Source organism: Sebastes fasciatus, chromosome 11 (assembly GCF_043250625.1).
Source record: "Sebastes fasciatus isolate fSebFas1 chromosome 11, fSebFas1.pri, whole genome shotgun sequence".
In the NCBI taxonomy this organism is placed as follows: Eukaryota; Metazoa; Chordata; class Actinopteri; order Perciformes; family Sebastidae; genus Sebastes; species Sebastes fasciatus.
Genome location: NC_133805.1, coordinates 15588779 through 15616689, shown reverse-complemented (window position 1 = coordinate 15616689; position 27911 = coordinate 15588779). Strand labels below are relative to the sequence as shown.

At 40.1% G+C, this 27911-nt stretch overlaps 3 protein-coding genes across 4 annotated transcripts in view; 2 read left to right on the top strand and 1 right to left on the bottom strand.

The window, feature by feature from the left end:
* Positions 1–70: 70 nt before the first annotated feature.
* On the bottom strand, positions 71–10305 carry sugp1 (SURP and G patch domain containing 1). Its single transcript, XM_074651005.1, has 14 exons — positions 10149–10305; positions 8718–8886; positions 8410–8507; positions 7716–7967; positions 7443–7566; positions 7248–7348; positions 6553–6676; positions 6154–6467; positions 5080–5186; positions 4699–4876; positions 4454–4560; positions 2937–3082; positions 727–856; positions 71–530 (listed from the first exon to the last, which is right to left on the bottom strand). The coding sequence occupies exons 1-14, from the start codon at positions 10165–10167 to the stop codon at positions 504–506; spliced, it is 1896 nt and encodes a 631-aa protein (XP_074507106.1). The 5' UTR covers positions 10168–10305; the 3' UTR covers positions 71–503.
* Positions 10306–12762: 2457 nt separating this feature from the next.
* Positions 12763–21173, top strand: rnf126 (ring finger protein 126). Of its 2 annotated transcripts, XM_074651036.1 has the most exons (10): positions 12763–12954; positions 16723–16781; positions 16884–16944; positions 17032–17270; positions 17756–17824; positions 17911–17980; positions 18399–18492; positions 19384–19458; positions 19777–19892; positions 20052–21173. In XM_074651036.1, the coding sequence occupies exons 1-10, from the start codon at positions 12880–12882 to the stop codon at positions 20202–20204; spliced, it is 1011 nt and encodes a 336-aa protein (XP_074507137.1). In that variant the 5' UTR covers positions 12763–12879; the 3' UTR covers positions 20205–21173. The 2 variants fall into 2 exon arrangements, with proteins under 2 accessions (XP_074507137.1, XP_074507138.1); XM_074651037.1 differs by lacking the exon at positions 19384–19458 and having other exon boundaries at positions 12779–12954.
* A 2733-nt stretch (positions 21174–23906) lies between these two features.
* LOC141777071 (potassium/sodium hyperpolarization-activated cyclic nucleotide-gated channel 2-like) overlaps positions 23907–27911 on the top strand; it is a 41029-nt gene continuing 37024 nt past the window's right edge. The window contains exon 1 of the mRNA XM_074651008.1: positions 23907–26224. Coding sequence (XP_074507109.1) covers positions 24924–26224 — 1301 coding nt within the window. The 5' untranslated portion in view covers positions 23907–24923. The remainder of the gene's footprint in view (positions 26225–27911) is intronic.

Below are 27911 nucleotides of genomic sequence, written 5' to 3'. Positions count from 1 at the left end.
CTACTTATTTCCTCATAAACAAGTGAATAAACAGATACGTACAGTAGTTATAAAGACATATCTGTCCACATTTCAGCAAGTGGCCATTTTTTATTGTGATCACAGAAGCATATAATGACAGGAATCAAAAATCAGTTATAACACAGTGAGGAAAATGTTATATAGTTGGAAATGCATAGTCGAGTCAAGCTCTGAAAGGGAACAAAATGGTAACACAAACTGAAGAGTGAACTCCTTCTGGAAGCCAGGCGATGCAAGTTTATATATTTTAAGTCGTTACAGTATTAAATTGAAATGTAACAAAACAGGTGATCCATTATTTAAAGGAAACATTTTAAACTTCAAACGTAATTGAGAATCTCTCTACTCGTCACACACGTACTAAAATTTCTGCAACAAGAGTCCATTTCACAAACCGAGCAGAGCTGTGGCAGCTGCAGAAAACAGCTTTTTAAGTTATGATAAACATGAACAAGTATAAACAAAAGAAACAGTCCTCTACATCAGTAATATGGTCTCCGTGGATTATTCTGTGGAAACAAAAATGAAATACTTGATTAAAATATTATAGCAAAGGACACTTAACCCTGATGAATGGATCAGCAACATTACGTTTCTAAAGCTAATATTAAACAATGAGTATGGATTTCTATTACACATTATATTCAATGCAAATTCACAGAATAGTGTTACAACAAACAGAAAACAATGTGAAACAGAAGTTACCAATGGGTTTGGCCTGAAGCGGTAAGCCAGCATCATCCTCTTTCTAAAAGCATCGTACTCATCGTCATTTTTTGTGAGCGAGGCTGGACGGTCAACTCCCAACCCGGCTCCGTTCATAGCGGTCTGACCCCTGGAGTGAGACAGAGAGAAGGAGATGCTCAAAATCTCTTTTCATGCATGTTTGGTAATTCAAGAGCCAATACAATATTAGTGTTACTTTCAGTCCATCTGGATAAAGCATAATAGTTCAAATATAGGAGAAAAAGCACAGGTGTAAATAATAAAAATAACGTCTGAATCCTATTTAGCTGCTTCATTTTAAAGCCTCTGAACACCCACACAGGTGTTCTCAGTTAATCTGGCTGACTAGACCTCTTCTCTGGACTGTGCCGGCGTGCATACCTCTAACTAATAAACTAATAAATGACTATTACCTCTTTCACACGGATGACCAGGGTCGGACCAGGGTTATCTGACCCATGTTCAACCCTTCTTTTGTCAATTCAAACCAAGCCAGCGAACACGGGTTGATCATGACAATTTAGATATGACCCGAGTCACAACCCCGGGAGCAATGCTTACCAATTACCTCAATCTTGTATCCTGTCTTGTGCCACATCATGGCAGAGAGCTCAGACTTATGTCTGCTCACTGAGATTAATCTCTACAACTACAAGAGAGGAGAGCTGATTCAATGTGAAACCCCATGTGAGGCCATTAAGAGCTTTTTATTGATGCAAAAGGTGTAGAGTTATATGACTAGTCTATTGTCTGCTGCACGTGCTAAAGGCACAATCTGTGATTTAAAGGGAAGTCCGATTATCTAAAATGTATATCGTTAAAAAAAAAGAAGCATGCCAATAGGCTTTTTCCACAGAAGACATGTTGACGTGTCACAGTATGAAAACCACAGGTACAGGTATAATACATTTAATTATGGCTGCTTCAGTTTCAGGTTCCTGGTTTTGTGCACGCTGGCTCGTTAATATTATTAGTAACACCTGTGCTTTTCCTGCTACGACAAGTTAAAACGTCTACTGTGAAAAACGGCTTTCATCTTTTCATCAACACCCCGAAGTGGTGTCACATTTTCTAAAGCACTGTTCAGGCAAACTCAAATGGCACTGACTAGCTATCCACCCTGAACAGCAGTCACAGAAATTTTCCTGACAAAATTTACTGGCGGAGTGTAGCCAAAAGCAGAGGCGACAGGAAATAGCGTGGGTAGGGTTGTAAACCTAAACTGCTGGAGCTAACATGGCTAGCAGGCTAACAACAGCCATCCACAGAGTTGTGAATTATAAAACGTTTCATCAAACCTTTCACCGTCATTAACCTCAGTCGCTCAGTCCTTCCTTCTCTGCTGCTGGTTTTAGTTTACCATACAGTTATAAAACAAGACTAAAACAACAATATATGACAATATTTCATAAATGAGAAGTCAAATGGAGAGCCCCATGATTCAATCAGACTCAACTGGAAGCAAATGTGTCTCGCCCCGTCCCAAACAGAAATGAATGGGGAGCAAAATCCGGTCTGACTGCGCCATAACAAGTGACTGTTAAAACCCACACAGGTGTTTTCAGTTAATCTGGCTGATTAGATCTCTGCTCAGGACCGTGTGGCCATTAGACTAACTGACTTCCATCTTCTTGTTAGCTTTGTTGAACCTGTTAAAAAAATTAATCATTCTTATTGGCAGATGAAGATTTGAGACCTAATAACTTCCCATCAAAGCTGTGGCCCACTTTCAACCTGTTCAGAGGTCTAATCAGCCAGAATAACTGAAAACACCTGTGTGGGTGAACACAGGCTTTCAGGGTCCTGATATTGTACATGCCGGCTCACCGTCATGGCTTACTGGGACACTTGCTGGAGCCGTTGTCAATGTTATTAGTAACACCGCTAGACTTGTGTGAGATAGTCAGGAATGTATGTTCATGTTGTGCCAACAAAAAAAAGATTTCAGTGGACAAAAAACAATTGTTGGTGGAAATAAACACTCAAACGGTTTCTGTTGTGTACTCTTCTGTGCACTGTCTTGTTGACTTGTTGTCTTGTCATTATTTTAGGAAACTAGAAAAAGTATTTTTCACACTTTAAAAATAACTGTAGTGCTGCTTCATTTAAGATTTTCGGTTATTTACAAGTGTACCCTGAATGATAAAGAAATGCAATGAAAGACAAATGTACTGAAGATGAATGCTCACTTGTTGACAGGAGCCTTGATGCCCTGTCCGTCGCTGCCGAGGCCATCACCGTCCTTCCAGCCCATCTTCATAAGCATTCGGAAACCAAGATTCTCCACCGTCAACTTAAACTCTTTGTATTCTGAGTAGTCCGGGTCCCGGCCCTCCTGCAAGCCAAGAAGACAAGAGTTGTGCATTTATGCCATACACACTGAAGTGCTGCACCATGTCACTGCCTCCAATACCATTTTGTCGCTTTCTAAAAATAAAAGGAGGAGGGTGGGGGAGATTATTGAATACTAATTCAGCGTAGGTGAGGCAAGACCTTCTATTATTCAGTTGATTTAACTGGAAAAGAATGAACGATGCCTGTCATCTGAGACTGTTCAGTACAGCGGGGTTGGTGTTACTCTGCACTGGTGGTCTTCACTCAATACAACCTGCATTTTCTCTCTTAGTTTCATTTGCCGTTACACTCAAACGGTGTTACATTCTGGGTCTTACGTGCCTGCTGACTTTCCATTAACTTTTCATGACTCTAGCTGAGAATTTGCGTTAGGAAAAAAAATCTCTATTGACATAGTCTGCTGTATTTCAACCTTTAAAAAGGGATTTTAAAAAAGTGTGTTTTCCACAACAGTGCCAAATCGAGTTAAACAGACAAGTGGCAATTACAGTCTCCTCCTGGGGATCCCTCAGGAGGAACGAGAGGAGTTTGCGGGCAAAAGGGACGTCTGCGTTGCTCTGCTGGCTGTTGCCACAGAGGCCCTGACCTGGATAAGCAGCTTGAAAACAGAGGCATGGATGGATGATTACAATCCTGTTTACAGACACTTCCAACTGACCGTGGCCCTACTAAATTGTGTATGGTCTTCCTGTGGCAAAGCAGACATTTAACGGCTAAAAGCTACCACAAAGTACACTAGAGATGTATGAAACAAGTTTTACAATACTCTGAAGAGATCCCGCAGAGAATAGGTGAAATTATTTTCTCTAAACACACAAAACACCTCTTAAAATAACACATTCAAAACATTGAATGACTTGTATGATGTCTGAAAAACAATTATTTACATTAGTTTGGTGCCTCCTTCTCCGATTCAAAGGAGGAGTCATCTACATTTCCTCTAAAACTGTAGAGCTGCAACGATTAGTTGTTAACTATTAAATGAATCGCCAACTATTTTGATAATCAATTATTCGGTCAAAAAAGTTATTCTCTGATTCCAGCTTCTTAAATGTGAATATTTTCTGGTTTCTTTACTCCTCTATGACAGTAAACTGAATATCTTTAAGTTGTAGACAAAACAAGACATTTGAGGACGTCATCTTGGACTTTGGGAAACACTGATCAACATTTTATAGACCAAACAGCTAATTGATTAACCGCGAAAATAATCAACAGATCAATCAACATGATCGTTAGTTGCAGTCCTATAAAACTGAAGTTAATGGATATGTGCATTCCTAGCAGTTGCACAACATCGAAATCCTTCCCTATTAGGCGAGGGAACAAGTGAATTCAGAGGCAAACTAACCTTGAGGGCCTTGAAGGTCTCCATGAACTTGTCCAGCTCCTCAGGGGGCAGGAAGTCACCAATAAAATGTTTCCCTTTCCCCATATCTGTCAGAGATTCTGCCCACTCTGGAAAAGTACAGACGAGAAGGTTCTTTTTTTAAACAGTTGATCATTTTCACCTTTATGAGAACTGATTATCGAGCACGGACAGCTGCTAGTGTTGCAGAGGCAAGACCAACTATCCATACTGATGGTCAGCCTTACCGCGAGTCTTCTCCATTTCCATCTGTCGGAGACGATGCTCCCAGGTGCCTGCCTGCTGGTCCACTTCTTCATCACTGTCGTATTCATGTTGATGGTCTCTGATGGCCTTCTCCCACATCACTTGCATCTCTGCCATCGCACGCTTGTGCTTCATAATCATGTCAAACATCTCTTGCATCTACAGAGTGCATGAGAAAATGATGAGATAAGAGATTAGAGCCTAATTATCCGGAATTTATGGTGCGATCAAGCCGAGTTATCAACGGTCCTTCTGACTAATCTAAAAAAGACAGATTAAATTAAAAACAATAGACAAAGAGTGAATAATAAAATATTGGTATAGTTAAAAATGCAGCGTACATTTAGTATTCACTTTCATACCTCTTGTTGTTCTTTGAGTTGTTTCTTCTGGTCCTCAGATAGTTCCGTGACTCCTACCAGACCAAGAGGCTTTCCCTTCTTATAACCGAGACCTCTCAGGTCCTGGGCTGAAACAGACGTTACCACAAACTTATATATTCATAAATTAATCATTGGCTGATGGTGTGGCCAAAATAGCAAATTAAAATGTGATTTAAAAAACAATACTTAGTGCCATTTTATCAATACGTATAATAATAACTGCACTGTTATCTTCTAAGACTCTTCCAAAAGTGCACATAAATATCAGCATGTATGGGTTGGAAAATGTTAGACAAAGGTATCAGCTCCAAAAACATATTGACACTGGCTTCTGAAAAGGTTGCACCAAGTTTATGTTTTGTTAATTACTTTCAATCCCCACAAGAACAAAATGTGTATGCACCAAGGTTATTGTAGTAAACTAAAAATGTAAATAAGCAGAGAAAAATATTGTTAGTAAACTGAAACTTAATAAAAATTATATCCTTTCAGAAAATGATTTTGCATTGTTAAAAAACGACTAAAAATAAAATAAAAATGAACATAAGTTCATTTCAGTTTTAGTTTTTTTAGCTATAAAATATCATTACCGAAAAAACGAGACTGCAAGAATTGTTGTCAACTCTTGTGACATTGAACCACAGAAATTGAACGGACTTGACATTCCAGGAAATGGTGCTATGCTGCAATTGCTTCACTAAAGTAGCGTGACAATTAAACATTATGGCCATTCCTGTACAGTTCTCAAAACTTGTTTTATATGTATATATAGCTACATACGTCTGATACATTATACCTGGTCCAAACAAAAACAAACTAAAACTACTGTAAAACTAAAACTAACTAAATTTATATAAAGTAAACCTTTTTGAATAACTGAAACTAAACTAAAACTAGCAAATGCACTCTGAAAACTAACTTAAACTAAACTAAAATGAAATTGAAAGGTCAAAGCTAAAAATAAAATAAAATAAACACTAACTGAAAATTCTAAACTATTATAACCTTGGTATGCACACATACTTATAGCATGTAGAAAAACAGTTCATGTACCAGAGAGAGAAGGTGTGTCATGGTCTGGAACAGTGAGCTCCGGAGGAACAATGATGGGAGGAATGGGCAACTCGACTTTGTCATCCTCAGACCCCCATCTACTCTTTCTCTTCCGTTTGACAGGCGGAGTTTCTGCCTCCCGAATGTATGGTGGAGGAGCGGCATTCAGCGATAATGGCGAAGCAGCTGGTCGCTGAAAGTCTGTCTTCGATTCTGCTTCTGGAGGTGAAGAGCTCCGAGAGGCAGCAGCACGATACTTCTGTACTTTCTCTTTGAAGAAGTGGTAGGCTGGACTTTGGTGGTCATATAAAAAACTGAGGGAGGGACAGTAGATATTTTGTGTAAAACCAGACTTAAAGTGTATAGAAACACAATGACATATATTATCCAGTGACTGACCTGAAGGCTGGGTTGTCTCGGTTACGCTCAGCAGCGATGGCTTCCACCTCGGGGCCACCCTCCACCACAAACCTGGCCAGCTTCTCAGCCACCTGCTGGGTTTCCGCGTCCACTGGGGGGGAGACTTTAAGCAGCCTATCAGTACTGTGACTCAATTCACACTCTACTACTGTACCGTACTTAACTGGCCCTCACACTCCACCAGTCTAGAGCCAATAGGGGGATAAGAAGAGGAAGGAGGGAGGAGGAGCAAGGGGGACAGGGGTGGTGAATGGGAACTGCATGGATGTGAGGCTTTTGATGTAACAAATGAAGACCATGTAAAGGCTCCATCACAAACACTATGCCTACACTGCGAAACTTGGATCTGCATGTACAATGTTGTGCACAATTTAGGACTAGAAAATGTACTCCATCTTTAAATTCTTAATATGATTCAAGTAGGCACAAAATAGGGGTGAGCAACATGGACAAATATCACAACATACTGGTTAAAGTGTAGAACTCCATTTTTTTGCAGCTTTCAAAGTCCATTCCAAAAACAAATATGGTTTATTAAAACATAAGAGAATAAGAGAAAAACTAAAGAAGCCATAACCTGTATATGCACAGCCTAAAATAAGAAGCAGATTGATGGTGAACCTGGACTAGAAAATTAGAGACAAAAGACAGAGTGTGAGATGAGGTAATCTTACCATTATCCGACGTATTCTCAGGTCTTAGCAAATCCTTTCTCAAAATGGCAACTCTGTGTTTGTAGTAGAGAAACTCCATGCTGCTCTTATCGTATAAAAATCTGAAAGGCAAGGATACCATTTGAAATCAGATTAGTGTGAATATACTGTACGAGTAAATACATCTGGATGTGCTACACTGTCTTTAAAACTTACGAGAAAACTGGATTGTCCTTGTAGTCCTCCTGGGCCTTTCGCTCCAGCTCAGCTCCTCCCTCCGCCACAAAAGAGGCCATCTTGTCGATAATGAGTCTGGTGTCTGAGTCCTCTGGGGGAGAGACTTTAAGCAGGCTATGAGTACATTTACTCTAAGGGCACCTATGACAAAATGCCAGTCACAAGGCACTGGAGTATGAAGAAGATGCACTGAAAATGTCCAAGCCATGGAATTGTCCAGAGATACACTGAAAAACACAGGCCTTGAATTACCTTTCATCTCTAAGAATCTGGAGTAATCTGTCTCCTCTTCCTCATCTTCATCATCCGGAGAACAAAACACGCTCGGCCTCTGGCTGAGAACAGGATTCTTCTTGTGTGAGTGTGAGTAGTTCTTGAACTGACTGAGCATGCTACTGACTCCAAGGCCAGGCCGCTTGCCAACAAGAATGCTCTTTTTCGGCTGTGCATTTCCTCCTGGTGATGAAGTCGAGGTTGTGGGAGTTTTGGTATCACTGGTGGAACCTAGAAAGAGTATAAAACAGGACACATTTTTTAAAAATCTAGTACAAGCCTTCATGTAAAGGGTATTAATCTTTCTGCTATAGATGGTTAGGGTTGTTCTTGAACCAGAACATTTGGTAAGCAACACAAGTATGTAATGTGAGGTAATGTTCATGGTCCCTATTCCAGACTAGTTTCCTTAGGTCAGGATGCCCTCTTTAAAAACCTCTACCTCCCACAAACTGTGCTGCTGTCAAGGACTTATAGTAGACAGCCTTGAGCCTTTTTGTCTGTCTCTTATGTAAGCCAAAAGTAAGGTTATGGCTATTATTCTGTGTTCCAGCGTTCATGCTGCTGTGCGACATTCACTATACAACATCACAGTAATACATTAATTGTGATGAGGATATGACAAAAACTTGAGAAATATTTTGGTCAAAACTGTGCAGATCAAAGTACTAACCATTGTTGGGTTTGTCCTTCTGCATCCTTATGAACTGCTGTAAGAAGCTTCCATCATTTAAAAACTTGTTTGAAGAAGGTCCTTGAAGACTGGGAGAACTATTGGGATTCAGAATTAATTAAATATGTTTAAATATACTTTGTTATAATTTAGGCCAATGTTGGTGTCAAAGAAAACATTCAAACATAACAATACTGACTGGCAGGACCAGACATTCACACTGTACTTTAAAAATAAAATGATTTCCATAGCTTTAAGTTTGCTGTGTCTGTGCCATATTACCAGGTCCATAATGAGCATATTGTTACCTTGGAGGCAGGGGTTTGCTCGGGGTTTGCACATTCATTTTTGCTTGCTCTGCCATTTTGGCCTCAATCTCCTTCTTCTTCTGAGCTATCAGCTTCTCTTGACGGAGAATATTCATGTTCATCTTGTTTTTCTGTGGCTGGATAGGCTTCGACTTCCATCCTCCTCGCCCTAAAACAGCAATAAAGGGAAAATGCAATATATCTGAATCAGAAATACTTTATTGATCCTCGGGGGAGAAATTGGGGCATTACAACGGCTCTTATATAAACATAAAGAAATGTAAGAAACATAGAAATAAAGGTGTATGTAACCTGTAATTAATGCTACAATATATGTAGAGAAATATAACTAAATAAGAAAAATAAGAAAATAAGAAATATGTACAAATATTTGCATTAAGACACGCAATATACTGTATAACCACAATGTAAATAAGTAAAGGCAAAATGCTAAGAAGTGGGATCTATTAAGTGTGTTATATATAAATGCAAAAATGGTATAAATAAGAATATTTCTTGAAATGTACAATATAAATGCAGTATTAGTGACAGTGTAAACATCACAACAATAAGCATGCTGTATAGCTGTGGAGCTGGCAGTTGAGGTAGCAAATGCAAGTGACATTTTCTGATATGCATCCTATGAAATTTGACCCAATTAAGGTTCAAGGTTAACTGATTCTACAACAACGAAATGCAAGTTGTAACGTTAGTCCCTTTGTGATGTAAAAGCACAGCTCAAGACCCACCTCTTTTGAATGTACTTGAACTGTGATTACTAATTGGCCTTTCATAATGCTCATTATAACAGTCTTTTTACTCATGGATTGTATCTTGGTCTCTGTCTGTGGATGTGTGTGGTTTTGTTGTCTGCACTGTTGACCTGTTTTTATTCTGCCTATGTCTGTAAAGCACTTTGGTCAGCTCATGTTGTTTTAAATGTGCTATAGAAATACATTTGACTTGACTAAAGTTAAAAGAAAAGAAAATTATGTTGGAGTAAATTTGAGTTTATTATATAATTGACAATACAAGGGTTCATCTCCAAAAGGCAATATGGTAACATATTATATGTAATAATCTAACTTTGCATTGCAGACTAGCATACAAGAAAACTTTACTTTTAAAGGCTGCTAAGAAACTGGGGGGCAAAAAAGCGACATTCATGTCATTAAATGTGGATGTTACAGTTGGCAGAACTTAAAGAAACTCGGGTATTTGTTAACTTACATATATATATATAATTCAAACTGTAACATTTGGTAACTAACCAGCCTTAGCTACCAGACCGCGAGCTAACGTTGTGACGCCAGTTAGAGAGCGCTCCTGTTAACAGCTAACGGCTAATCTGGCTAACTTCACGTGTTTACTGAGGCCAGCTGCGACGTGTTTAACGTTATAATCACAGTCATATTCACAGTAAAGATGTACCTGCATCGCTAGGCTCCATGGTCGTAGCAGGAGGTAAATATATTTGGGAAAACGACGCTCACGGACTACAATAAGGCCTTCCGTTGATCTGTACGCTGAGTCCACTGGTTCTTCTTCTTCTCTCAGTATTAATGATAGATCACTAACAGGTTGAAGGGGCATACCGCCACCTACTGGACTGGAGTGTGGAGCAGTACAGTGGCAGGAAAATAAATAAATAAATAAAATAAAAATAAAACGGAATAATAATTATAATACTAGTAATAATAATAATAATAATTATAACTAACTAAAATAAAATACTAATACAAATAATTAAATTATCTCCATTATTCCTGTTGCCCTTAAAGGGACTATTTGTAACTTTGTACGCGCATAAATGTAGCGGGTCGTCACACATGCGTGTAGTCGCTGTACCCTCCTCCTCTGCCTGCTCGCCTTCACTCAGACAGCTCAGCTCGCTCCACCTCTAGACGTGAACGCGCGCTCACTCCACACTGCAGAAGAGTTAGTTTAGCTCTGAGAATATCTAGTGAATGCACAGGGGACGTTTGTGCAGAAATAACTGCTGCAGGTCCTCCAGACCAACAGAGGTTTTCCGTGTCTTGTGAAGTGACGGAGCTTTACGTTGTCTTCTCGTTACCGACCGGGTGCCTGTCTCCTCTGCTCTCTCCGGCTGCGGGCGGAGAGAGCAGAGGAGACACGCTGCAGAGCCCCGCTGCCTCAGCCTGCACTTAGGCAGGAAAAGCCAACACTAGGATCAGATCTAAATCATGTTCATGGAGAGACCTTCGTCTGGTCAGCTAACATTACTGCCAAGCAGCTGAAATATAGAGTGATATTGTGGTTTTAGCTGACGTGTGTCGCCTCACTGTTTTGAGCGATGCTCGTTCAGGTATATTGAGAGCGAGCAAGCGCGAGCCCGACGCTGACTTTCGTTGATTTCACGGCCACAGGTGTCGCTGTTAAGAAGCATTTCTGAAAGTTACAAATAGTCCCTTTAAGTAATAAATCAGAAGATTGTGTACTTTCTTAGCCTGTAACGGCTACTTCTTCTTCTTCTTCTTCTTCTTCTTCTTCTTCCTTGGTGTTTTATGGCATTGGCAAACAACTTTATGGTGCATTACCGTCCGCCACCAACTGATTATGGACTTCACAGATATTATCCAGCAAGTCATTATCTTGTTAAGTTTAAACATGACATTGATGTAAACTGTTCATTCTGTGATGTACTCCCAGAAACTCTTCTTCATTTATTCTGGCACTGTGACCATAGCAAAAGGCTGTGGAAGGACTTGAGTAGATTCATTATTGATAATATTGACCCTGATTTTATTCTATGTCTAGAGAATGTTTTGTTTGGTTTCTATAAAGGTAACAGTAAAATCAAAGAACATTATATTATTAATCTGATTATTCTCTTAGCTAAATTTCATATACGTAAATCCAAATTTAGTAAATCTAAACCTTCATTTTTTGTATTTGAACATGAATCCAAACAATACATTAAATTGATTCTCTCCTCCGAAAACAAAAAAGCTATCAAGACGTTAACTTTATGCACCTCCTTTAATATATTTATCTAAATGTTTGTTTCCCCTGGCTTTGTACTCGTAAGCTGTTTATCCCCTGGTATCTGTTATTTTGTCTTGTTGTTCCTTTTACAGTTTTGCACGTCTTTGTAATTGAACCTGTATGACCAGTTTGTGAAATAAAAGCAATAAAAAAAAATAAAAACTGATATGGAGTGTGGATCAGTATTTTACCTACTCACCAGTTTTACCACTAAAAAAAATAATAACAACAATGACAAAATAGAATATTACATATTGCTTTTATTTCAAGTTAATTCAACCGGAAGTCCTCTTCTCGGTAATTTCCTAGCTGCCATGGTAACATTAAATCGGTTGGCGCTCGTATGTTTCCGTTTTTCACCGAGTCTTTCCGAGTCACCTACTGTACACCATCATACAGCACGTTATACAGAAGAATGTTGAAAAAAAACCAAAAAAAAAACTCGACCTCAAGTGGTCAGAGAAGTTTTTTTTTTAGTGTTTTTTTATTAAATAAATTAAAATTTACAAACAACATGGCTCATAGATTATTTCACTAAAGTAAAAGGACAAGATGCATACAGAACAAGAACAGATAAAATATGTAAAATTATACATGAAAATAATAATAAATTAAATTAAGGGCTAAGTCTGTACCTGTTATTCATATTCTTTTATTATACTAAGAAGTTTCAAAGCATTTTTGTTTTTTTTCCATGACTTTAAAAATAAATAATAAATAATAAAATAATTACATACGCTTTTATTTCAAGTTAAATATTCAACCGGAAGTCCTCTTCTTGGTAATTTTCTAGCTGCCATGGTAACGTTAAATCGGACGCTCGTATGTTTCCGTTTTTCCACTGAGTCTTTCCGAGTATTTCCCTTTGCAAAAGTCAGGTTTTTACCAGTTTTACCACAAAAAAACCCCAATAATAAAATAAAATAATTACATACGCTTTTATTTCAAGTTAAATATTCAACCGGAAGTCCTTTTCTTGGAAATTTTCTAGCTGCCATGGCAACGTTAAATCGGATGGCGCTCGTATGTTTCCGTTTTTCACCGAGTCTTCCCGAGTCTTCCCGAGTCTTTCCCTTTTGCAAAAACTCAGTTTGTATTGTCCCTTGTTGCTAGCCGTCCGTTGGTTGTCGTCTGAACTGGTCTAACTGCTTTAGAAATGGCTGAAGCTCCTCCACGGCCCTGCCGGTTTTTTTGTCACCGGTGTTCAGCAGAAATTAGTCCGCGTTTACCGGTAAGAGACATATGAACCTACCTTGAAGAATGGGGGATTTATATTTGGGCTTTTGTGTTTTTTTATGTGTGTTTTATGGCTGAACAGCCAGTCAACGTCGACCCACTGCTGCTGTTTAGCTAGGCTAGGCTAGGTAGCTAGCTCCATAGGCAACAAACGGTCCACAGTGACAGTCAAGTGTTAGTAACGTTAATAACGTTATGCTCTTGTGTTTTAAACATATACAGTCAGTTTTTATTGTGGTTTAATAAGATAAGATAAGATGAACCTTTATTAATCCCCGGAGGGAAATCCAGGTGTCAAAGCAGCAACATCAGCAAACAGAGTGAAACACAGGAGAGGTATAAAGGTATACAATAAATATAAAAACAATAATAGAGATATAAAAGATGTAGAGTGAATGGGTGAACATAGTGTGTACAGTCCGTCAATAAATACATGTAGTATGTGCAATAAATAAATGTAATATGTACATATGTGCAGTCTATAAAGTGGTATATAGGATGTATAGTGTAAAGTAACTGGTATATAGGATGTATAGTGTAAAGTAAGTTGTATATGGGATGTATAGTGTAAAGTAAGTGGCTTATAGGATGTATAGTGTAAAATAACTGGTATATAGGATGTATAGTGTAAAGTAAGTTGTATATGGGATGTATAGTGTAAAGTAAGTGGCTTATAGGATGTATAGTGTAAAGTAACTGGTATATGGGATGTATAGTGTAAAGTAAATGGTATATAGGATGTATAGTGTAAAGTAAGTTGTATATGGGATGTATAGTGTAAAGTAAATGGTATATAGGATGTATAGTGTAAAGTAAGTTGTATATGGGATGTATAGTGTAAAGTAAGTGGCTTATAGGATGTATAGTGTAAAGTAACTGGTATATAGGATGTATAGTGTAAAGTAAGTGGCTTATAGGATGTATAGTGTAAAGTAAGTGGCTTATAGGATGTATAGTGTAAAGTTAGTGTAAAGTGTGCCAGTGGTTAGAGTCCAAGATGGTTGCAGATAGTGCATGTTTAAAGTTCTTAAAGTCTTCATAGTTCTCATATGGGTGTCAGCCTTGGTTGTGGAGCCTGATGACTACCAGCATGAAGGACTGTATATATGTATGTAAATAGTAGCTACATAACATTAGTGCCCATCTTAAAGGTTCCATATTATGCTCATTTTCAGGTTCATACTTGTATTTTGTGTTTCTAACTAGAACATGTTTACATGCTGTAATGTTAAAAAGAAAAACTTTATTTTCCTCATACTGTCAGCCTGAATATGCCTGTATTCACCCCTCTGTCTGAAACGCTCCGTTTTAGTTAATTTCAACGGAACTGTGACGGAATTGCAACAGAATTGCGTTGCTAGGCAACAGCTTGGGTCCATGTGTACTTTCTGTCAGCCGATTTCATTCACATTACACTGCAACCAGGAATAAACTGGGACACATTTAGAATGTTTATGTTTAAATCTGTGTAAAGGGTCTAAATATTGTATATTTGTGACATCACGAATTGACAGAAATCCTCACAGCTTGTTTCAAATGCAGAGTTTCTGAATACGGGCTGTGTGTATTTCCCTGTGGATTGAGTGTTTTGATACTTTCACAGTATTTATATAGGACTTAAGCCTGCTTTATAATAAAAAAACATGAAAATCTCACCTTTTTATAATATGGGACCTTTAACAGCTTTGCAGGTCTCATAATGGTAACGGTTAACGGTCAGCTAGCTAACGTTAGCTAACAGAGGAAAGGTTCACTTTCTAAATCAGAGTCTGTCAGGGGGGGCGTATGTCAGGAGCAAGGGGGACAGGAGTGGTGAATGGGGAACTGTATGGATGTGAGGCTTTTGTTGTAACAAATGAAGACCATGTAAAGCCCAGAGAGGCTCCATCACATACACTGCCTGCACTGTGAAACTTGAATCTGCATGTACAATGTTGTGCACGATTTAGGACTAGAAAATGTACTCCATCTTTACATTCTTAATACGATTCAAGTAGGCACAAAATAGGGGTGAGCAACATGGACAAATATCACAATATACTGGCTAAAGTGTAGAACTCCATTTTTTTGCAGCTTTCAAAGTCCATTCCAAAAACAAATATGGTTTATTAAAACATAAGAGAATAAGAGAAAAACTAAAGAAGCCATAACCTGTATATGCACAGCCTAAAATAAGAAGCAGATTGATGGTGAGCCTGGTCAGGACTTTACCAAATGTTTTGGTTTTGATTTCCAGTCAGCTAATATAACAACTCTTCTTGTAAATGTCTTTCCCATGAGTCTTGCTGTTACCTTATTGCGGTTGTAACCGCAAACAGAAGTACAACTTTCACAATATCTAACCAAAGCAAGTCTCAGATAAAGACAGTCAATATTACTATTGTAGTAACTGCCCGCCTGCCTGCCACAGCAGTCTGTTGTCACGCCATTCATGGGAAGCTTCTTGAATGTTACAGTACTAGGTTTATTGACAGTCAGCCAGCTGCTTACCTGTGACAGCGTAACGTTACTCCCATTGGAAGTGCTCACAATGTGTTATTATCAGCATATAACAAACCACAAGCTGACTTAATTGTCAGTTAGACATCTGGGATGGATGGTATTGATTATTAACCTTATGGTCTACATAAACATTGGCATAATCTGCGCTTTACATAGACACATGTTTATAGGGAAGTATATATTTTCCATTATTAGACATCATAAACTCAGTTGCCAGTTTATTAGGTACACATAGACCTGTAGCTAAAACTAATGCAGTCTAATACAAGCCCTGCAATTAGGGCTGTGTGTTGGCAAAAGTCTGGCTATACAATATGTATCATAATACTGGGGTAACGATTCAATATATTGCGATATATTGCAATTCTTTTTTTTTATTTAATTTTAGGAAAACTGTTATAGTATAAAGAACACACCAGAAATACACCATTTTAGAATAGGCAAATCAACAAATGTATGCTGTATGCAAATAAGTGCATGTTTTTGCCCCAAACTGCATGGGGTTAGCTTAAACCAGTATTAATTTTGTTAACGAAAACTATTATTATTAATATGTTATTAAACACTAACAGTGATGATATCAAACATGCAATATCGGTGACAAAAAAAGACGAGACTAAAATGTAGTTTAAAAACATAAAAATGTGTAACTTTGGAGCGTTATTTTTAGTCTCCTTTGCAACAAGCTAGCATGATGTGGTTGGTACCAATGGATTTTCTAGTTTCATATGATGCCAGTATTTTCACTCTAGCTTTGAAACTGAGCCTGGTACAACCTCCGAAAGATCGAATAGCGGTCAAGCCTAACGGCAATCGATACAGTATCACACAACATAATCTTGCGATAATCGTGTATCGATATTTTCTTACACCCCACCTACAATAAATTCAACTTGTATGAAGGCGATAATATTCAGTTTTTGTTGAAACTGTGTTTTGGTCATTTTGGAGGCAACCGTTTGTGGGGCTGTTGAATTGTATTGCGAGAAGCAGTTCTATTTTTTGTCCACCCCATTTATATCAGTGGTGGTGGACTAAATATTAGAAACACCCCCTCAGTATAGCACAAGACAATTCAACAGCAGCACACAGCCTCCAAAATGACCATAAAGTAAACTTTATAACCATCATGAGGGTAGCATTTTTTGCCGAGCTGTTGAATTATAGTGCATTAATTTTAGCTATGTGTACCTAATAAAACAGACAACTATGTCTACGTTAGTATACATTCTAGATATTCACATTTATATTTTCACTTTAGGACTACACCTGTCCACGCTGTGATTCTGGTTTCATTGAGGAGCTGTCTGAGGAAAGAAGGTATGGAAAATTATTTTGTGTCTCATGAATTTGATCAGTTAGATGTTTAAGTGAATTTCTGAGTCTTAGCTTTTCACTTTCTTTACCACTGTCTTTGTGCAGCACTGAAAATGGGTCCGCATCCACATCCTCCACCAGTGATCAGAACCGCCCAGCCTTTGAGGTCAGTGCGACTTGTTAAATCAGCTGATCCAGGATCCATTTTTCACCCTGCACCACGATTTGACATTGTCTCTCTCTTTTCTACTAGAGCATGGATCACCAGCACTTGTTCACATTCCCCTCTGGGTACGGTCCGTTCGCCCTTGGGATTTTTGATGAGAACTTTGACCTTCGAACGCGACTACCCACAGAGGACAACCGCGAGACAGAAAACAGGAGAGAAAGGGAAATGGCATCACGGCAACGATACAGTGCGCGGCAACCGCGGGGTCGACATGTTCCTCGAAGACAGGGTACGCGCCACGAGGGAGTGCCCACATTAGAGGGGTGAGACATTTTCAGCAGTAGAGTGTGTTGGAGGTTGTTGTGGGACACGAGGATACGGGTAAAAAAAAGAGCTTCTTTTGTGTGTGTAATACATGCTTCACATGTTATGGTAAAAAACACTTAATATCATTTCCATTTTTAGAATATGGTGACATAATGTGTTAGATTAATCTAAATATAATGTAGAACTTTGCTTAACTTAAGTGATCTGTTATGCCTCTTAATACAAACATATTACCTCGTACAAATAGTATAAAACAAAATATCCATAACAAAGATACACTATTCCTATAAATACCAAACAGCAGATATCTATTATTTATTTATTATTTGTATTGAGAATGAATATATTTTTATAACCACAAAACTATTAATATGTAAAGATATTTGTGCCATTTAGATAAGAAGACAAATTGAAGTTCCCAGTTTGATTCAAGAGTTGAAAGTGGTTTTTTTTTTGTTTGTGATGTTTTTTCTGGACACAGAATTATCCAGCAGCTAGTAAATGGAATCATAGCACCGACAGCCATGCCAAATATCGGAATGGGACCATGGTAAGTGGAAGAAACCACGATGCATGTTTGCTTACTTGTTTCAGTAAAATTATTATATTTTTGTTGACTACCATCTTGTCTTGCAGGGGCATGCTACATTCCAATCCAATGGACTACGCCTGGGGTGCCAATGGTCTTGATGCTATCATTACACAGGTATAAAAAGTTATGTTTTACATGACAGTGGAGCTAAAACTGCATATCAATTAGGCAGCTACAGTGTGTCTAGTGTCCCAAGAACCTGTTCAATAGATCCCCTGGAATAGTGCTATTTCTAATATTATAATCCATAGTATAATTTATTTCATAGCAATATAATGATACCAGGATCCAGTCCTAAAAGTGATTTCTACATTTTAAAGAAGCCTTTTTTTTAGAAGGAATTATTTATGGATGGTACTCTGTTGTCACTAAACAAATAGCACTCAAACTTTGTGAAGAATTCATCCTTTAAATCAGACATATAGATTAGCTAGGTAGTGAATGTCTTAAGTTGTCATTTACAGAACAGCCTTGTTGTCATGCAGATGATCTCACAGCCATTTATTGTTATTTTGTTCTTTTTCATTTGTAGTTATTGAACCAGTTTGAAAACACGGGTCCCCCTCCTGCAGACAGAGAAAGGATAAAGAGTTTACCCACCGTTACCATTACAGAGGAACATGTGGGTAAGTCCACGTCTCTCTCTGGCCTTGTTCATACAACACATTCTCATCCCAACTCGTCCTATACTGACGCTTTGTCAGACCCCTCTGTGTCACTTTTAGGTCGCTGTAAACACATGCTTCATGTTGTGAATTAAACAAAAACACTTGCTTAGGTTCAGGCAATAAAACCATTATAGTTAGGTTTAGGAAAAAAACATCATGGTTGGGCTTAAAACTACTATGTTTGTACAGTGAAAATGACACTGAATGTTGTGAACAGGGAACATGAACAAACAGCTGATTGTAACGTGACGCACAGGACACGAACAGAAGTCTCCTGGATGAAAGCCTTGTGTTTGTTGGACCCATCCACCTCCCCTCCCACCCGTCTGGTGTGTCTATTTCACTCTTTAAACTACATCACCACAGCACTTTCCCTGAGCATTTAATATTGACATGGATGGGTTTAAGTTGTAGTTAATGGATAGCCCGGTGCGTCTCATACCGAAGCTAAAGGGTGCCTTGTGTGTCGGTTTCTAACGCCAACGGTCGCGACAAAGCGTTGATATTATATATAGACGCCCTGGGAATGAGAACGGGCCGGTTCATAACCGGGTGTTCTTGGGTGATCCAATCACAAGTGGACAGCTCTATGTCAGTTCACACCTGGCATTAGAATGCGTCTCAAGTGACCACTTGTGATCGGATCTCACTTCCCCGCTCTATATACAAATAAACACGTACAGTACATCAGGAGTTGAGTTTTCATTGAAACAAAATTATGACTTGTGTGTTAACTGCATCTCAAATGACAACGGTTGTCGGTTATCTTCACTTCACCTCTCTGCTCCGTTCCGTGTGTGCGCGCGCGCCCCGAAAGCAGATGATATCAATGATCGTGTTAAATTTTAGCAGCGCTGCTAAAGAATGAATATAGGGAAAGCACTGTTCCATCATCTTGCAAGCTGTTGGGGATCACTTCTCTCGGTGAGTAACACACTCACATGCACATGTTAGTTGAGTGAAATAAGTTGATGGACTCTTTGCATAGGCCTGTAAGCCAATTCAATAAAAGTATTTTCTCTGTTACAAGAAGACACTGAAAATGTTGTCTTATCATCACAGACTAATGCGGGAAGATTAGTGGTAGTGAAGTGCTTGAATTTAATATTACATGGCCAACACTCAAATAAACATAATCTGTGTTATCACTATTTTCCATGCAGCTGATGCATGTGACTGTGGGTGTCTCAAACAGACAGACAGACAGACAGACAGACAGTATGTTGTTTTGTGTTTGTGCAGGTGCTGGTTTAGAGTGTCCTGTGTGCAAAGAAGACTACAGCGTTGAGGAGAATGTTAGACAACTGCCATGCAATCATTTGTTTCACAATGACTGTATAGTACCATGGCTGGAACAGGTACGTATATCTATAAAGGATGTCCCAAACAGATAAAAAAGATTGATATCAGACTCTTCTTCTAAGTTACATCTGTAGCAGAAGTGGATGCAATTGTTTTTCATCCAAACCTGTCATGTGAATTTGTTAATGTATCCTTGTTATCCTTGTTCCCAACAGCACGATACGTGTCCTGTGTGCAGGAAGAGTCTTAGCGGACAGAACACAGCCACAGACCCACCAGGGTTATCAGGAATGAACTTCTCTCCCTCTTCCTCATCCTCTTCCTCCCCCAGCTCCCCTAGTAATGAGAATGCTGCCAGAAACTCATAGATTTTCACCGTCACCGCACATCTGAAAACCTCACAACATACGTCAAACGAGACCCAACGACTTCAATTATAGGGGACGATACGAGTCGAGTTGAACTCTGAATCTGTTGCAGACTTTAAGTCATCATTCCTCCCCCTGTGCTGAACGGACACCGGGTCCAGCTCCTGCTGCTATTGTTGCTGAGTATTTGAGGAGGTGGGACTGGGCTGTGTTGAAGGAGGATCCAGAGAGGCTGTGAATATTAATAAAAGTGGGGTTGTGACCAGAAGTGGAGCGGAGTTTGAACCAGAGTGGACTGCTTTTTGATGGAGACATGTCTTTGCCACAAGGCTGGGGCACATTTTATATATAAAAGACAGAATGCTCTTTTTAAAAAAAAAAAAAAACATAGCCTGTGGTGGTGCAGAGTCCATAGATGTGTAGATAGAAAATTAATTTTGAACGATCAGCCACCGTACAGCTAATGGATCAAACTAAAACCTTGTGGAAAGGAAACTGAGTATATGCATTTGATTTTTTTTAATTTATTTGCACCTTGTTTTTTTAATTTGCACAAAATTTTGTCTGATGTTGAGATTGTGAATTTGGGTAAAACTACTGAACAAAAAAAGTTTTTTCATATTAATTGCATTGAATAAGTCTTTCAGGACTTGTTTTTTGTTTTTATTAGATTCTCTTTTTATTAGATTTTGATCCAGTGGTGCATCTTGACAAGGTAAAGATCCTCACAGCTCAACGGTGGACACATTTTTATTCCTCAAGTGAAAAAACCCCACAAACCTGCTTATTTATTGAACCCTTGCCCAAGACACAAATTCAGCAATGTAAAAGAAAAAAAAAGACACATAAAAAAGGCATGGGAACATCTTACCTCTATGAAACTGGCCAAATGTGTTTCACAAAACAAGTGTTTATTATATTATTTACTGATTTTTCGTACAGTCGCAATAAAGTGCTAAAACAAACAAATTTGGAGTTTCTGCTGATAATGAACAGTTTCAAAATGTTATATTGGTGCTATTGCAGGACGTTTAATTTTACACATTTAAAGTATCGATCAAACCCCCAATTGTTTTTAATCAGGATCAAATTTGCCATTTACTTGCCAAGGAAAGAGTAAACAATTCAAATATTTTTTCCGCCTGCTTTTCTCTTGATGAAACTTACTTTGCTTTAAGGTCAGTAGATGAACACACGTTAACAATGTTTTTACAAATCTAACCCGTGATATTTCAAAGGTAGCCTTGTCTACTTCTTTTACTGATCGTGTAGTAAAATGATAGATAATCAACCATAACGCAGCCTCTTGTTTACAGCTTGTTTTCTGCCAGGTCCCAATAACAAAAGTCTACAGTGCCTTTTAAAAGGATAACCCCCCCGCGCCCCCTTGGAAGTTTTCATGTTTATGGCCTCACAACAGTGAATCAAAGTAGATTTAATGTGGCTTTTTTTTTTTACACTGATCAACAGAAAAATACCCTTCCCTAATATCAAAGTGAAAGATGGCTACGAAGTTATCTAAATTACAAATATAAAATACTAAATACTTGTTTGTATTCACACCTTTTAAATCACCACTGGTGAAGCCAATAGCCCTATTTTGACTTGTCAATTCAGGATAATTGTTAACATTAATGCTGATGGCCGCATTACATTTAGGTGAGCCAGTTCCAGAGCGAAGCCTGGCTTAACAGATAAAAGGGCATTTCCAAGTCATTAAAAAAACAAAACATGAAAACTTCCACTGGGGGTGTATACTTTTTACAGGCACTGCAATCTGTCCTATGTGGATGTGTTGTTGACAAAAGTAATGTTGATAAAATTACTCAAAAGTCTTCCAGTACCTCTATGGAACTAGGCAGCGTGCCAATCGTGTTTCGCAGACGTTCACAGCGAGCCCAGGAATTGTTTAGTATAATTAACAAACAGGTGGTGGCTGAGTCACCAGACAAGATGATTTCATATTCAAATAAATACGAATAACAATTCATATTCCTGATGGTCCCAAAGTTACCAAAGCAAAGAGATGAGGTGTTGCCACCCACTGCAAATATAAAATGCTCTTAGGTTGGTTTTAATGGCTTTGTTTACATGACTTTGCAGAACAGAGTCTCTGGTTGAGAAATGCTGATTGGTTGTAAATCTGTGAGAAGAGACACCTAATTTTCCTCTCATTTGTTTTTTACTGGTTCAGGAAATGTGTGTGTCTTTTGCTCCACACCAATAAGGTCATCACTTAATCTTCCCTATATGGGTTAACACTCTTCCTTTTGACTAATGGATAAAACCCTTTTAGCTCCTGTGTAGTACTGTAACATGTTTCTGGGCCACTCATGCCACCACCACTTGCATACTTGTCTGGAGTTTGTTAAACGCTGCGTCTTCTTGATCTCTGTCATTTGTTGAAAACAGTTAGAGAGCGTCACAACCGCTGCGTCACCCCACCAGGAAATTAAAGTGAACCTTGGTGCAGCTGCAGAGTTTTGTCTAATGACGTGGAGGAGGGAGGATGGCAGAGAGAGAGGGACAAAGAGAGAAAGAAGAAGGGGAGGGGAGAGAAGAGAGAGTGATGACGCTCATGGCTTCCCAGCACTGATGTCAAAAGGTAAGAATTGTGCAGGAAGAAAACTCAGTATGTAGCAGGGATGATGTGTAAATTTAGTGATTGGCACCAGTTTTAAATTGCTTTTAAGCAGGCATATATGTGAGTGTTAAAATCCAAGCTATCCTTCACATATTTGACCAATATTTGACTCAACCAATACTAGAACAAAGAAACTACTACACTTGATTATCATGGACCATATCCTGAATGTGTTGGGATAATGCTCTACAGCTCTGGTAATTGGCACAAACATGCATTCAGGCTATTTTATATACTAGTGTAATTCCTTCCAACAGAGATGCTGTAGAAATGTAATAACTACTGCACTACACATGCAGTTTAAACCAGAGCACCAAATAATTCATCAGTAATGTTCAGCCTGCATCCGTCAGTCTGCACTACATCAGAGGTTCTCAAACTTTTTGGGGCTAGGAACCCCTTATATGGGAGAATATTTTCCAAGGAACCCCTCTTACTCGTAAGACAGATTATGCTTACTACCATTTGCACTCTTAGATGCCATTGGAACTAGTTAAACATTTCAACCTAAATATTTCAGACCTGTTTCCCAGTGATAAACAGAAACATTTCAATTTGAAACATGATAAGATGAGATGAGATAATCCTTTATTAGTCCCACAGTGGAAAAATGTGCAATATTACTGAATGTTAATACCACTTATATACAGCAGGCTATACCTTTTAAACAGGGTGATTTTATTCACATTGCATTTGGACTCAACTTGACAGCATTTATACTTTTCGAGTAATTGAACAGTTGCAAGTCCTAATAAACCCAGACCTTTAAACCTACCAGTCTAAAGCTGACTTTCAGTAAGTGCTTCAACTTAAAAAGAACAAATTTATTGCTGTATGTCACAATCATATCCGAGTTTCTATTGGCCCAAAGCTAACGTGGGTGTGAAGTAATGGACACAATATGGTGTCTTTAATGGTCCCCATCTGTAGATATGCAGTTTTTTAATGACACAGCACAATTTTATAGCAAAATAATTTGTGGACCCCCTGAGAGAGTGCCACAGACCCCTGGTATACCCATGAGAATCACTGCAGATGGATACCTCTGCTGTACTTGTTGACCCTTGTTACAGGCAGTGCCTGCACAGATTATGCAGTACCTGACTTGAATAGCAAACAGATTTCTCCTCAGTGAATCTTTGGTGCTTCTCATATACTCACACTTTTAGAAAATAAGCACCAAGAATGTATTGTTCTTGTTGTCGCTTGGATTGTGCACTTTCAATACACAAAAAAAGCCTTTGGACTCTGTAAAGACTGGACTCCAAGGGGCAGAAATCTAAGAGTGAAGAATGTACCTCGTGAGAAGTGGAAGGAACATTATGTTCCCTCAGAGGCGTGAACCCAGCCCCGAGCACCCAAAGGATCAGGCACCTTTTAGGCGATATATCGGACAATAACTGCACCTTTTTTTGTAAATATATCAACCTAAACTATGTACCTGTTCCTGTGTCTGAACACAACATTTGACACTTCTGTTATGTCAGAATCACATAGCATTGAACAATTGTCTTCCACCCTCTGTGCCTCCCTGGTGTGGCCACTAGGGTGCGCTAAACTCCAACTATGTGTGACATCAGTTCAGGGAGGTTGTCATTGAAAGCACCTTCTGAAACACATGACATCATTTGAGTCTCCCATTAGCACGTGGTAATTAAACTCGATGTCACTACACCGTGATTGACAACATATTAAGCGTCTATTTCCAGTGTGATTATTTGTAAAAGAGCTACTTGAGGGCAATTTCAGGCTGCAGGTCCTGACTGACTGAGAGAGAGGCCTCAGCTGGAAGAAGCAGCTTGACTTGAATTAGCAGCAGCATAAGCTCATTTTCATTTAATGATATTTGACACGCAGTCAGAGGGCTCAGTTTAGCGTGATGCTTGAGCATCTATGACACAATGACAAGTAAAAGCGCAGTAGTTTTGCAAAGAAGTCACGTCCACCCCTCCCTCTGTCCCTCTCTCCTTTCCTTTCTCTCCTCCTCTCTCTTCTTGTTCTTCTTCTCTCCATCTCCCCCTCCATCCGTCTCCTGATTGGTTTTCTCCAAAAGATAATTGGAGGCAAAATTTGATATGCTCAATGTCATGGACAGGAATGAGGTTTCTCCGGCGTCTGCTGCTGCTGCCACCACCACCACCACCACCATGAAGAAGCAGCAGGCGGTGGATGGAGGCAGTGGATGCGGCTACAACATCAGCGCACCACCGAAGGCTGCAGCAGCGAACAAATGCACGAGAAGAAGAAGCAGCAGCAGCAGCCAGAAGAACTGTGTGCAGGACTCCGGTTCTCCGGTAAATGGTAAGCAGCCCGGTGCTGCGGCCAGCAACGACGTCGACGAGATGATGGACGAGACGGAGGATGGAGAAGAGGAGTCCAGGTTCCAGCATCCGCGGTTGCGCCGAGCTGGTGGGAGCGGTGGAGGAGGAGGAGGAGGAGGAGGAGGAGGAGGCGGCAGTATCAGGATGAAGAACTTTACGCCAGGAGGGGGAGCCTCGTCCTCGGGTTCCAGCAGGAGGAACTCAAACAAGGAGCCAACCTGCCATATGCACGCAGAGGACGCTCCTGCAGCTCCACGGCCCACCACCACTGCTGCCGCCTCCTCCATCTCCATCAGAGCCACCGACACCCAGAAGACACCCAGACCGGGCGATGCTGCCCAGCGCGGCGGCGACACCAGCATCAGCACCAGCAGAGCATCTGGATCTGGGGCGTCATCGGTAGTAGAGCTTTCAAACGCGACAGCTGCGGGTGATGGTGATGGTTGCAAAAGCGCAAAAGCTCCAGTTTCCAGCATGAAATGCAACAAAAACGGAGAATGCAGGAGGGACTCCGGTACCGGGAGCCTGCGCTCGATCATCTCCAACCGGGAGAGGCAGACAGGAGGGTCCGGGAGGGCCGAGGATGGAGGAGGAGGAGGAGGAGGAGGGAGCGCCATGAAGAGAGGAGCCTGTAACTCCACCACAGCCAGCATGGACGGCTCCATCACCCCAGGTGGGTCTCTGACCGGAGGAGGAGGAGAGACCGGTGGTATCCCGGAGAAAAGGGACTCCAAGGTGTCCTTCTCTAACGCGCCGAGCCGGAAAGCCTCGTCCTCGCTGCTGCACGGCCCGACTCAGACCCAGAGCCAGCCGAGGAACTCTGTCACTTTCCTGAAGCCGGAGGAGGATGGACCGCCGATTGTGCCCGCCGCCGAGGATGGAGAGCCTGGCGACAGCCAAGCCAGCTTCATGCAGCGGCAATTCAGCAGCATGCTGCAGCCTGGAGTTAACAAATTCTCCTTACGCATGTATGGAAGTCAAAAAGCAGTGGAGAGAGAGCAGGAGAGGGTCAAATCAGCTGGAAATTGGATTATCCACCCTTACAGCGATTTCAGGTAAGAGCTGATGGGGCTGCCATTGAAATCCCTCATTGTACAACTTCCTTTCTAGTGAGGAAACCACTGTGACTCCACATGCACTGGTTATTGTTCAAGGCTATACAGGTTTGCTGAATGTCCATCTCGTATCCCCTTATGATTGTATAGCCATGGAGATTTTGAATGAATGCATTGCAACGTGCTGCCCATTAAACAACCTGTTGTTGTTTGTCGTGCAAATAGAGGCTGGAGCAAAAGAGTGTCCTCTCAAGGTTGTAAACAAACATCCTATATATTCCAGTCTATACATGTATACAGTATAGCATGTCTGAGATGCTCCAACAAAGCCAGGCCTGCTAACACATCTCTCCACTTTTGCGTTGCAGCATCGCTCACATTTAACAACATTCATTTAAAAAAAAAAAAATGTCTCAAAGATAATGGTTAATATTCGTTGTATATAAGCTATATATAATGTGCTCTGCGATAAGAGCCGTGCAGGATGTAGGCTATATATGCATGTGTGTGTCTGTGTGTGTGTGTGATGCACTCAGTAATGGAATGTCACCTTGAGCCAAGTGTGCGAAAACCTCAAGCATGCTCACTGGAGACACATCCGCCTGTACGACTCCTCGGATCCTGCATGTTAATGACGGATGCGCTCCGTTTAGCACGGCTTAAAACACCCAGAAACCCAAGATGGACATTCAGCAGATATTTTGTCATGCAAATATTTTAGAAGATGGATGAATTAGCCTTTTTTTTTTTTCCTCCCCTCCCCTTCGACATGTATCAGTGGCTGAAATTGCAATTTGGGTCAGAAAACCAGCAGGTTTTCTCTCTCTCTCTGCTGGCTGGGCTGCTCGGTTTCAGCACCACTAGGAGTGGACAGCTCCTCGGCTGATCTGGAGTCAGCTTTGTGAGCGCCTCCTTCATTCAAGTCAAGTCAAATTTATTCCTATAGCACATTTAAAACAACATGAGCATGACCAAAGTGCTTTACAGACATAGGCAGAATTAAAACAGGTCAACAGAGCAGACCACAAAATCTCACACATCCACAGACAGAGACCAAGATAAAATCCATGAGTAAAAGACTGTTATAATGAGCATTATGAAAGGCCAATTAGTAATCACAATTCAAGTACATTCAAAAGCCAAAGTATTCATTCATGTTTGGCCCCATGTGTATCACATAACGCAGGAGTCTGAAGACCAATACAACTTTAAATAATGTCTTCAGCAGCAGGACAGGTCACAGACACGTTGTGAATCTGTAGCTGCACACACCCCTCCGCCATTCTTATGCTAATGAATGCATGATTTGAAAGCAGTAAAGTTGCATCAAACATCATCATCATCATCGGTTATTGTTATAACCGTGAAGTGGAGGAGTCAGAGCTTGTTGCATAAGTCGCAGTGTAATGACTCAGCGCTGCACCTGTCCTGCAGAGCCTTCCTCTGACGGGCTCAAACATCACTACTTTTACTCCTGGTGTCTGTCCCAGTCACCCAATCTGCCACATCAGCACACTGGCACTAAATAGCAAAGACAAACACCTTCTTGGTATCCCACAGGTGTACTGCAAGGTCGATAAATGCAGTCTGATGAATGAGAGTTCTGGTTGGGGTCCTGGAGACCCTGCATGGTCCCCTTTTAACAGCTCAAGAATCATTACTTAGCATGTTTTTATCAGCTTAATAC